At 39.7% G+C, this 13,213-nt stretch overlaps 1 protein-coding gene across 11 annotated transcripts in view; it reads left to right on the top strand.

The window, feature by feature from the left end:
- MLIP (muscular LMNA interacting protein) overlaps window positions 1-13,213 on the top strand; it is a 173,445-nt gene that overhangs the window by 122,938 nt on the left and 37,294 nt on the right. For 8 of the 11 annotated variants that reach the window (XR_008444439.1, XM_054023337.1, XM_054023334.1 and 5 more), the window contains one exon: window positions 12,385-12,573. The exons of 2 other annotated variants lie outside the window; for them this stretch is intronic. Coding sequence is in view for 8 of the 9 variants with exons in the window: in XM_054023337.1 (XP_053879312.1) it covers window positions 12,385-12,573 (189 nt within the window). In the remaining variant the exon portion in view is untranslated. Of the gene's footprint in view, window positions 1-8,134; window positions 9,542-12,384; window positions 12,574-13,213 lie in introns of those variants that run through there. One more of the 11 variants, XM_054023340.1, reaches the window with a different exon arrangement.

Below are 13,213 nucleotides of genomic sequence, written 5' to 3'. Positions count from 1 at the left end.
TGTTAGAATCATAGAATCATAGAATATCAGAGTTGGAAGGGACCTCAAGAGGTCATCTAGTCCAACCCCCTGCTCAAAGCAGGACCAATTCCCAGCGAAATCATCCCAGCCAGGGCTTTGTCAAGCCGGGCCTTAAAAACCTCCAAGGAAGGAGACTCCACCACCTCCCTAGGTAACGCATTCCAGTGTTTCACCACCCTCCTAGTGAAATAGTTTTTCCTGATATCCAACCTGGACCTCCCCCACTGCAACTTGAGACCATTGCTCCTTGTTCTGTCATCTGCCACCACTGAGAACAGCCGAGCTCCATCCTCTTTGGAACCCCCCTTCAGGTAGTTGAAGGCTGCTATCAAGTCCCCCCTCATTCTTCTCTTCTGGAGACTAAACAATCCCAGTTCCCTCAGCCTCTCCTCATAAGTCATGTGCTCCAGCCCCCTAATCATTTTTGTTGCCCTCCGCTGGACTCTTTCCAATTTTTCCACATCCTTCTTGTAGTGTGGGGCCCAAACCTGGACACAGTATTCCAGATGAGGCCTCACCAATGTCGAATAAAGGGGAACGATCACGTTCCTCGATCTGCTGGCAATGTCCCTACTTATGCAGCCCAAAATGCCGTTAGCCTTCTTGGCAACAAGAGCACACTGTTGACTCATATCCAGCTTCTCGTCCACTGTGACACCTAGGTCCTTTTCTGCAGAACTGCTACCTAGCCATTCAGTCCCTAGTCTGTAGCAGTGCATGGGATTCTTCCGTCCTAAGTGCAGGACTCTGCACTTGTCCTTGTTGAACCTCATCAGGTTTTTTTTGGCCCAATCCTCTAATTTGTCTAGGTCCCTCTGTATCCAATCCCTACCCTCTAGTGTATCTACCACGCCTCCTAATTTAGTGTCATCTGCAAACTTGCTGAGAGTGCAGTCCACACCCTCCTCCAGATCATTAATAAAGATATCAAACAAAACTGGTCCCAGGACCGACCCTTGGGGCACTCCGCTTGAAACCGGCTGCCAACTAGACATGGAGCCATTGATCACTACCCGTTGAGCCCGACGATCTAGCCAGCTTTCTATCCACCTTACAGTCCATTCATCCAGCCCATACTTCTTTAACTTGGCGGCAAGAATACTGTGGGAGACCGTATCAAAAGCTTTGCTAAAGTCAAGGAATAACACATCCACTGCTTTCCCCTCATCCACAGAGCCAGTTATCTCATCATAGAAGGCAATTAGGTTAGTCAGGCACGACTTCCCCTTCGTGAATCCATGCTGACTGTTCCTGATCACTTTCCTCTCCTCTAAATGTTTCATAATTGATTCCTTGAGGACCTGCTCCATGATTTTTCCAGGGACTGAGGTGAGGCTGACTGGCCTGTAGTTCCCCGGATCCTCCTTCTTCCCTTTTTTAAAGATGGGCACTACATTAGCCTTTTTCCAGTCATCTGGGACCTCCCCTGATCGCCATGAGTTTTCAAAAATAATGGCTAATGGCTCTGCAATCTCACCCGCCAACTCCTTTAGCACCCTCGGATGCAGCGCATCCGGCCCCATGGACTTGTGCACGTCCAGTTTTTCTAAATAGTCCCGAACCACTTCTTTCTCCACAGAGGGTTGGTCACCTTCTCCCCATGCTGTACTGCCCAGTGCAGCAATCTGGGAGCTGACCTTGTGTGTGAAGACAGAGGCAAAAAAATCATTGAGTACATTAGCTTTTTCCACATCCTCGGTCACTAGGTTGCCTCCCTCATTCAGTAAGGGGCCCACACTTTCCTTGATTTTCTTCTTGTTGCTAACATACCTGAAGAAACCCTTCTTGTTACTCTTAACATCTCTTGCTAACTGCAACTCCAAGTGTGATTTGGCCTTCCTGATTTCACTCCTGCACGCCTGAGCAATATTTTTATACTCCTCCCTGGTCATTTGTCCAATCTTCCACTTCTTGTAAGCTTCTTTTTTGCGTTTAAGATCAGCAAGGATTTCACTGTTTAGCCAAGCTGGTCACCTGCCATATTTACTACTCTTTCTACACATCGGGATGGTTTGTTCCTGCAACCTCAATAAGGATTCTTTAAAATACAGCCAGCTCTCCTGGACCCCTTTGCCCTTCATGTTATTCTCCCAGGGGATCCTGCCCATCTGTTCCCTGAGGGAGTCAAAGTCTGCTTTTCTGAAGTCCAGGGTCCGTATTCTGCTGCTCTCCTTTCTTCCTTGTGTCAGGATCCTGAACTCGACCATCTCATGGTCACTGCCTCCCAGGTTCCCATCCACTTTTGCTTCCCCTACTAGTTCTTCCCTGTTTGTGAGTAGCAGGTCAAGAAAAGCTTTGCCCCTAGTTGGTTCCTCCAGCACCTGCACCAGGAAATTGTCCCCTACACTATCCAAAAATTTCCTGGATTGCCTGTGCACCGCTGTATTGCTCTCCCAGCAGATATCAGGGTGATTAAAGTCTCCCATGAGAACCAGGGCCTGCGATCTAGCAACTTCTGTTCATCTTTATAAAATGATTGTGTGGTATCCAATGCAAAGTTTGTCATATTGGGTGTCTTCGGAAGGCTCATAATGCACTGAGCATGGTTGTTATAGTGATGTTATAGTAATTGTTACAGTAATATTATAGTAAGGTTATAGGTTACAATTTCATGTATATAGTTATGAGGCTGAAAATGTGTCCTCATGGCTTAAAGGAAGCCCATACAAAAACTCTCCAAGAACAGAGAGGCAGTTCACACCTCGTCAGGGCATGGATGGGACAAACCCAGCCCAGCCTCACAGGAACAATGGACACTGGCTTAGGCAGCAACAAAATAATGTGTTAGACCCTCGTGGGAGTCACTCCCTTCCTTTGGTCAGTGTGGGTCTGTGATGAGGTAATGCTCACCTGACTCTGAAGGGGGGGGGCAAAGTCAAGAGGAAAGAAAGGACATGATAAAAGGGAGAGACATTTTGCCATACTCTCTCTCTTCCACCTACATCTACAGACACCACCACCACCAAGCAACTGAAACGCTGATCAAAGAGGAGACCCTGACTGAAAAGTAACCAGCCAGCCTGTGGTGAGAAGCATCTAAGCTTTTAAGGACATCAAAAGTGTTAAGATCAGTTTAGAATGCGTTTTGCTTTTATTTCATTTGACCAAATCTGACTTGTTATGCTTTGACTTATAATCACTTAAAATCGATCTTTATAGTTAATACATTTGTTTATTCTACCTGAAGCAGTGTGTTTGGTTTGTAGTGTGTCATAGGCTCCCCTTGGGATAACAAGCCTGGTACATATCAATTTCTTTGTTAAACTGATGAACTCATATAAGCTTGCAGCATCCAGCGGGTATAACTGGACACTGCAAGATGGAGGTTCGTAGGGTTGTGTCTGGGACCAGAGATATTGGCTAGTGTCATTTGCTTGCAAGTAGCTGGGAGCAGCTTACATGCCAAAGGCTGTGCATGAACAGCCCAGGAGTGGGGGTTCTTATAGCAGAGCGGGGTAAGGCTGGCTCCCAGAGTCAAGGATTGGAGAGACTTAGTAGGTCACCAGTCCAGACAACATCAGACGGGAACGTCACAGTGGCGCAGCAAGCAAGGGGTATGTACGGCTTGTTAGTCCAAGTGAAGGTCACACTTTAAGCACTGATATTTGTGATTTTAAGTGAGTCTTAAGTTCAGTGGCTAAGAACAGTCAGAAGGAGGTCACAGTTTTGTTATTTTCTGTTTGCTCATTTCGGGAAAGGGAGGTAGGAACAGAAAAGCAGGAAAATGAGTGAAAGCAGTGAAGTGATTGCGAAGTTGGAGCTTTTTAGGCTGCAGTCTGCAGAAAAGAAGTGGGAGCACCAGAGATTACTGCAACTGAAAGAACTGTAGATAAAAGAAAAAGAAAAAGAGTCAGCCAGAGAAGAAACTGCACACAGAAGGGCTATGGAAGAAAAAGAGTAAGAGAGTGGGAAGAAAGAGAAAGAGAGTGAAAAAAACAACTGGAACTGCTAGAGAAGCAGAACCAGAACCCCCTGACCCCAACGACTCCCATCAAGTAGCTGGGAGCAGCTTACATGCCAGAGGCTGTGCGTGAACAGCTCAGGAGTGGGGCTTCTCACAGCTGAGCAGGGTAAAGCTGGCTCTCAGAGTCAAAGATTGGAGAGGCCTAGTAGATCACTGGTCCAGATAACACCAGAGGGGAACGTCACACCATCTGAGAATAGTCTGATGATAAGGGCACCCACCTGGAATATGAGAGAATCAGGCAGAATAGTGACATGAACTTGGTTCTCCCAGATAAGTGCCCTAACCACCTCGCTACTCTGGGATGAGTCTCTCTCTCTCTCTCTCTCTCCCACCCCTCCCTCTCCCCCTCCGCCACCCGATCTCCATTCCTCCCCTCCACCCATGCTGGTTTTGACCAGAAATTTCATCTTGGACCTGAAAAGATATCAATTAAACTTTCATATTTCTGCAAAAAGCTTATTTTGATGAATTAGTGTTTTCTGACAAAAAACTGTTGTGTTATAAAATTTCCAACAAGCTCTTCTCAGCATGATATCCTTTGCAGTGACTAGCTGAATATTCCTGACTGCTTTATTACTATTTATTTAAAAGGCCGAGTGCCCTTATGTATAGGAGTAAGTTTGTAGGATCCGAATCTGCCTAGTTTCTCTGTGGGCATCAATTGATGTCAATGGCAAAACTCTCAATTTAAATGTATTACTCTGCAGCTTATCCTTTAACCTACTTTCTTTACTCTACATTAAACCTTAGCCAACCATTTTGAACTTAATATTAGAATTATTTTATATATGTACATAAGCTCTATTGTGCCTAGAGGCACAGGCCCATTGGATGCTGAGATGGTTAGTTGCAGAGAGGAACACATGCTTCCCTTTACTGGTTGACTTTAGGGTTGACCACAACCAACTACCACAATTTTAAACACCACAATCTCTGCCATCCCTCGGTGCTAAGTGGTGTTTTAAACATGATAATGAACATATGTTGGCAAACATGTTTGCAAACCACACTTAATTTTCCTAGGCTGGACAGGGCCTTAGTATCACCATGAGATGCGATGGCTTTGTCAGACCATTTCTCCAATTTGTCCAGATCGTTTTGAATTATGACCCTGTCCTCCAAAGCAGTTGCAATCCCTCCCAGTTTGGTATCATCTGCAAACTTAATAAGCGTACTTTCTATGCCAATATCTAAGTCGTTAATGAAGATATTGAACAGAGCCGGTCCCAAAACAGACCCCTGCGGAACCCCACTTGTTATGCCTTTCCAGCAGGATTGGGAACCATTAATAACAACTCTCTGAGTATGGTTATCCAGCCAGTTATGCACCCACCTTATAGTAGCCCCATCTAAATTGTATTTGCCTAGTTTATCGATAAGAATATCATGCGAGACCGTATCAAATGCCTTACTAAAGCCTAGGTATACCACATCCACAGCTTCTCCCTTATCAACAAGACTCATTATCCTATCAAAGAACGCTATCAGATAGGTTTGACACGATTTGTTCTTTACAAATCCATGCTAGCTATTCCCTATCACCTTACCACCTTCCAAGTGTTTGCAGATGATTTCCTTAATTACTTGCTCCATTATCTTCCCTGGCACAAAAGTTAAACTAACTGGTCTGTAGTTTCCTGGGTTGTTTTTATTTCCCTTTTTATAGATGGGCATTATATTTGCCCTTTTCCAGTCTTCTGGAATCTTTTCTGTCTCCCATGATTTTCCAAAGATAATAGCTAGAGGCTCAGATACCTCCTCTATTAGCTCCTTGAGTATTCTAGGATGCATTTCATCAGGCCCTGGTGACTTGCAGGCATCTAACTTTTCTAAGTGATTTTTAACTTGTTCTTTTTTTATTTTATCTGCTAAACCTACCCCCTTCCCATTAGCAGTCACTATGTTAGGCATTCCTCCAGACTTCTTGGTGAAGACCGAAACAAAGAAGTCATTAAGCATCTCTGCCATTTCCAAGTTTCCTGTTACTTTTCTCCCTCTTCAATGAGCAGTGGGCCTACCCTGTCTTTGGTCTTCCTCTTGCTTCTAATGTATTGATAAAAAGTCTTCTTGTTTCCCTTTATTCCTGTAGCTAGTTTGAGCTCATTTTGTGCCTTTGCCTTTCTAATCTTGCCCCTGCATTCCTGTGTTGTTTGCCTACATTCATCCTTTGTAATCTGTCCTAGTTTCTATTTTTTATATGACTCCTTTTTATTTAATAAATTTCAATTGGTATTCTATTTAAAAAATGTGATTTAAAACTGCGGTTTAGTTGTGATTGATTAATTTTTTTTAGTTAATCGCGTGAGTTAACTGCAATTAATCGAAAGCCCTAGTGTGTACATATGCTTGCTGTTGTGTATAGGCATATCTTAAATCAAAATAAGTATGTTTAAAATATAGAATTATTTTTATTGAATTTTTGTTTTATTTACAAAATTATTAAGTTACCCAGATTTAAGCTACATGAGTCAAATGTTCATAAGCTTTCAGCTTTCACCTAACTTTCAATAGGAGTTTTACTGTTGCCTTCAATAGGAGCAAAGTTAGGCTAATGCTTAGCATATTTGAAAATCCTACCCTTTATATAGAATATATTTGTAGGCCTTCTGAGTCATCAATTTATGTGATGGCTGGCTGTATCTGGTTCCAAAAGTTATTTTGCCCGATGTAGAGTCATACAATATCATTAATGCATCTCTGTTATATCACTAAGTTAGGAAATTTTTAGTTGTTTTTAAAAAATAATAAACAGAATTTTAGAGATACATTTAGGATTCTCTGATCCTACATCACAGAAACCAAACTATATCTGTGTGCAGTGTTTTGCAGTTCGCTAAATAATATATGTTTGCAGTAATATTACAAAAGTTTGGGGAAACTAACAAAACTGTATAGAAATATGGTTGTTTGGCAAAAACCAAAATAAAACTAAAGCAAAACCCAATTATCAAAGTTCTCTTCTAACAAATAGCCTTCTGAATTCGCCAGAAGGAAAAGGCTATATTTCATGATGCATGTTAAATTCTGCTTTCTCTATATAAAAGTAAATTTCAGTTTATTTTAATGGGTGATAAAATGAACATGTTAATCATGACATATGGAATACCATAAGTCTACTGTAAAAGACTTGTAATTTTATAGGGATCTTTAATTGTGAAGTGTTTATCACCTGAAATGGGGAGGGGGTTGGTGGTGGTATGTGTAAAGGAAGCATAATTCAGGGATGTCATAGTATAGTGAATGAGTACCCAATCCTCACCTGGTGTCAATTGACACATCTCTACTGGAGTTCCTGAATGAATCAGGACAACACCTCTTATCCAGTATGAATTTTCAGACAAATAGTCACTTGAGCCAAAATTTGTAATTTTGGGGGGATTTACAGATATTTTCTTGAAAATCCAGAGTTGGCTGAATACATATGAATAACTTTCACCCCTGAAACGTAGTGAACTGAACTTAGTACATTTATTCAATAAAGTATTTGAGATTTTATTTTTAATATTCAACCACTGCTACTTGTACAGATTCACTGGATTACTCTTTGATGTAAGCAGCTCATCTAGCTGTAAAACTTGACCATCTCACCTTTTTATTTCCCCATGGCTGCTAAAGTATGATCTCCTCACATTTTTTTCATGCATGGTACTTCTCTTAATTTCCTTACCAGTGGAGCCTTTGATTCATTTCACTTTTTTACTTGCTGTCACAATAGTTAAATAGCTTTTTACACAATGATGTTGATGATCATTTTTGCTTGCTCAGATCTTTGACTCACTATAGAATTTCTTAGATGAGACAGACAGAATCCTGCAACATTATGTCTGATGTAATTGAAAACAAAGATTTTTTTTTATTGTCACCATCTTTCCCCCTTTTCCATGGAAATTGGGGCTTTGGAAATCTTTAATTTCCTTTTTTAAAAGGTTCATCATTCTGTTCTTTCTCTTTTTGTATTCCTTCCCTGTCCTTACAATATCACAGTCTCTCCACATTTCCCTTTCCAAGTCATGTTGCTAACATTCTCCTTCTCATACATGAGACAGAGAGAGGAATTCCTTGACGTGATAGAACTTAAGAGCAGATAGAGTAGGTGATGTTCTAAATAGTCAAGTGTATTTACTCTTCTCTTCTGATTTTTCTTAGAAATCTGCACTACCTCCTTCCCTTTCCTGTCACGCCTCCCCGTTTGACAATGAGCACTGGTGATCATGTGGGTGACATTCAGTTTGAGACCTAGTGATGCAGCCAGCTGTATTTGGTGATCTTCAGCTCCACCACTTCCTGTGTGGATCTCATAATTTGCATGGCAGAGAGTAGTTTTTCACTTATAATGGGACAGGCAAAACTGCTCCATATGGAAAATATCTTTGTCCTTACAACAAAAGTATTAAAATTTGCTTTTAAGTTCAGCATTTTTCATGCAGTTCTTCACATATGTGTTTTTGCATTATTCATCTTCTACCCTTACCCGAATGTCTTCATTTGTAGGATCTTATTATGTAAAGTAGGAAAATAATATTTTGTTGTGCTTTGAATGAACTTGCATTTTGGCAATGTTGAAATGATGTGCTGATCATTTTTTGAGGCTAAATTAAATGGAGTTCCTTAATTTGTTAAAATTCCCCTGGAAAAGATGTAGAATTATACAAATGGGTGGAGCTCTTTTTATTAATGTTTTGGTCCTGCCTGTATGCCCATGTGCCAATAAAATGTATATATTCAGGGAAAACATTGATTTTATTTTGGCTTTTTCTTGTAATGGCTCATACTGATTTGCCGTTTTTCAGAAGAGAAGTGTAGCTTTTAGCAGTGACCATTCACTGAAGTTACTATCATCATTTAACTATTTAATCAATTAATGTACCATGAAGTTACCTTTCCCTTCTGAAAACAGTTATATTTTCAGCAAAAAAGATAGATATTAATATTTTTATGGGGCTGGTTAATTATGGAAACATTGAGGTTCAGTGCCTACATTTTCTGAGCCTTTAAGCATTTAAGAATTCTATATGTCCATTAAATGGATGAGTAAGTTTTTGATGGTTCAATAGAATACCATAATTTTTAGCATTTTCCTTATCATGGGAATAGACTTTGTTCTTTGGCTGGTACATTTTAATGATGATTCTGCAAGGCTGCTTTAAAGGATATATTTGCTAGTGGAGAGTGTGCATTATTTACAAATGCTAATGAATGACTGACAGACTCAATTTTCATGAAAGTATCAAAATGATAGATTTTGTGTCTTGTGGATGCTAAGACCTTTATGGGCATAACGAGTTGGTTAACACCATGTCTTATGCAGCTGTTCAAGGACTCCCTGTATTTTTTTCATCTGTGGATATGTATTATACACTTGCATGATTTAGAATTAGGGCTGTCGATTAATCGTAGTTAACTCGTGATTAACTCAAAATTAATCATGATTAAAAAAATTAATCACAATTAATCGCAGCTTTAATCACACTGTTAAACAATAGAATACCAATTGAAATGTATTAAATATTTGTGGATGTTTTTCTACATTTTCAAATATATTGATTTCAGTTACAGCACAGAATACAAAGTGCACAGTGCTTCCTTTATATTATTTTTTATTACAAATGTTTGCACCGTAAAAATGGTAAAAGAAATAGTATTTTTCAATTCACCTCATATAATGACCATAGTACATTCTCTTTATCATGAAAGTGCAACTTACAAATGTAGATTTTTTTTTTGTTACATAACTGCACTCCAAAACAAAACAATGTAAAACTGTAGAGCCTACAAGTTCACTTAGTCCTACTTCTTGTTCAGCCAATTGCTAAGACAAACAAGTTTGTTTACATTTATGGGAGATAATGCTGCCTCCTTATATACAATGTCACCTGCAAGTGAGAACAGGTGTTTTCACGGCACTTTTGTAGCCAGCATTGCACGGTATTTATGTGCCAGATATGCTAAACATCTGTATGCTCCTTTATGCTTTGGACATCATTCCAGAGGACATGCTTCCAATTAAATTTGTTACGGAACTCCTTGGGGGAGAATTGTATGTCTCCTGCTGTGTTTTACCTGCATTCTGCCATATATTTCATGTTATATCTGTCTTGAATTATGAGCTAGCACATGTTGTTCATTTTAAGAACACTTTCACTGCAGATTTGACAAAACGCAAAGAAGTTACCTATGTAAAATTTCTAAAAATAGCTACAGCACTCGACCCAAGGTTTAAGAATCTGAAGTGCCTTCCAAAATCTGAGAAGGATGAGGTGTGGACCATGCTTTAGAACTCTAAAAAGAACAACACCCTGATGTGGAAACGATAGAACTCGAACCACCAAAAAAGAAAATTAACCGTCTGCTGGTGGCATCTGACTCAGATGATGAAAATGAACATGCGTCGGTCCGTACTGCTTTGGATCGTTATCAAGCAGAACCCATCATCAGCATGGATACGTTCTCTGGAATGGTGGTTGAAGCATGAAGGGCATATGAATCTTTAGCACACCTGGCATGTAAATATCTTGCAACACTGGCTATAGCAGTGCCATGTGAATGCCTGTTCTGACTTTCAGGTGACGTAAATAAGAAGTGGGCAGCATTATCTCCTGCAAATGTGAATACACTTGTTTGTCTGAGCGATTGGCTGTACAAGAAGTAGGACTGAGTGGACTTGTAGGGTCTAAAGTTTTACATTGTTTTGTGTTTGAATACAGTTATTTTTGTACATAATTCTTCGTTTGTAAGTTCAACTTTCATGATAAAGAGATTGTACTACAGTTGTAATGGGGGAATTGAAAAATACTATTTCTTTTATCATTTTTACAGTGCAAACATTTGTAAAAAATATATAAAGTGAGCAGTGTACACTTTGTATTCTGTGTTGTAATTGAAATCAATATATTTGAAAATGTAGAAAACATCCAAAAATTTAAATAAACGGTATTCTATTATTGTTTAACAGCACGATTAATTGCAATTTTTTAATCATGTGATTAATTTTTTTAATCGCTCGACAGCCCTATTTAGAATGAAAACAGGATAGAGCAGTTTTCTTTTCTTCCATACAGAAGCTATGAAACGGAACATGATCTCATAATAACACATTAATCCGTGGACATCCCCAATTGAAAAACATAAAATAAAAACCATAAAATAGAACACCATAAAATAAAAATAAATTATTTTAAATTAGGTTGAAAATTTGAATGAATAATATAATTTTTGTACAACTCCTAACATGCTGGCTTCACCATAGGCTCCACTGGAGGATTGAATTCTGATGGTTTTTCTTTTGAAAATATAATGTACCAACAACAATTAATAATGGGGTCCTAGAGAACTGCGAGCATTTACAGCTCTTTATAAGTAAGAGTATTAAGAATAAGAGCAGTCCTATTCTTTATCTTTAAAAGTAAACCCATTTGTAACCATGCTGAACCAGAGAGGAATGAAACTTAATTTGAAACAAAGCCAAAAGGAACTTTGTCCAAACTTTGTGTCATTGATGGAATAGGGATTATTCTGAAGAACAGCAGCATGCAGTGTTGGTGAACACTGATATTTGTCAGGTGTCTATTTCCTTCTACCTTTCTGACTGGGTTTTTTTTCTATTGGGTTCAACAGCCACTTGTTTTCTATACTCAGTATATCCATGGCCTTACATTATGTATGTGAATAGTTTATTCTCTCACCCTGGAGCTGATTGCTACAGTTACAAAGAATCCTGTTATATGGCATCTCCAGGCACTATAAATGGGAGGGCTTTGATGGCCAAATCCAACTCCCAGCTCATTAACTAGACTGGAAGTGGAGGAGAGAAGCTGAAGAGATTTGGATTTATCAAAGCAGTGGCAAAACATGATTGAGATTTTGCCAGAAAAGCATAGCCCCCTGCATCCATCTCTAACCTTTATTAAAAATGTTTGGAGAATCATTTTAAGTGATCTTAAATGTGTCAGCTGCAAAGAGCTTGTAAAATCCATTTTCTGTCTTATTGATTACTCTAAAAAGCTGAAAGCATTGAGGAGGAAAGTTTCATATGCATGTACCTTCCCTAATGTAATTACTAAACATTCAGAATAAAATGGATGGAAAGTTTTTTGTGTATGCTTTAAATTTATTATATTACCTAATATAAATTTGGTTAACGCTAACTTTTCTCTTGTATAATAAATCAGTCACATTTAGAAATAAAAACATCACAGTATTTGTCAAATATTGTTTGTTTTCTGAGCACTTCTGCTACCAAGGCATCCCACCTTAAAAAGTCTCCAGACTATTTATGCTTTGTATTCTGGCCCAAACTCCCCCCTTGGTTACACTGGTGCAATCATATTAACATCTCTGCACAAGGCTTCTTTTTTTGTCCACTAATCAAACTCTTTATATGCTTTTCTTCTCTCTAGGACAACGCTCCCCTCCGTCCTCTGTATCCGACTAAATTGATCCCCGCAACTAAGTCCCCATTACATCCACAGTCTATCTGCCATGCTGACTGTCTAACCCCCGGGCCCTTCAGTCATTTGTCTTCCATCTTATGCGATGTTCATGACAGTTCTTATAGGCCTTACAGTCACAACGCTTTGTATAATAAGGTGAGCCTTCGGTGCTGCTATTGTCTTGTGTCAAGTCTGATGTAATTCAGCATTCTTCTGCTGGACTGGAAAATAAATTTTACAAGTGGATGGAGTTCAGCTGTGGCTTTAGACCACACCCCTATGTTGGGACAGGGGAGCTGCCCAGGAGATGCTCTGGGAGACGTTGTGCCACAGACAGACATAATATCTCCTGGAGCTTGAGGGAATAATGGCTGTATCATCACCCTTTCACAATGCAGAACTTGTGCTCCACTCCCGCTCCCTTCCCTCCCCCGCAAGAACTTATTTTGCCATCCTTCATGAGTGTGTGGTGGGAGGAAAGGTCAAATCCTGACTTCCCCTCTCCACCCCCAGTTCTGCTGTAGGAGCAAGGCTCACACTATCCTTGCACTCAGGGACTATGACCTTATAAACATTTACTGGTGCTTAACTTTCCTTATTGAGGAGTCCCATTAAAGCCAATTAATTTAAAGTTAACTAGATGTGTAAGTGTTTGCTGCATTGGCACTTACGATTGTGCCCAGCTACTGTTTGAGGGCATTTGTGTGGAAAGAAAGTCCCAGGTCCTCAAAGGTATTTAGATGCTTAACCCTCATTGAAATCAATGGCAGTTAAGTGTCTAAATACCTCTGAATAT

This window comes from Malaclemys terrapin, chromosome 3 (assembly GCF_027887155.1).
Source record: "Malaclemys terrapin pileata isolate rMalTer1 chromosome 3, rMalTer1.hap1, whole genome shotgun sequence".
NCBI lineage: Eukaryota > Metazoa > Chordata > Testudines > Emydidae > Malaclemys > Malaclemys terrapin.
Note: the sequence above shows the minus strand (reverse complement) of the source record. Positions and strands in the feature narration are given on the sequence as shown.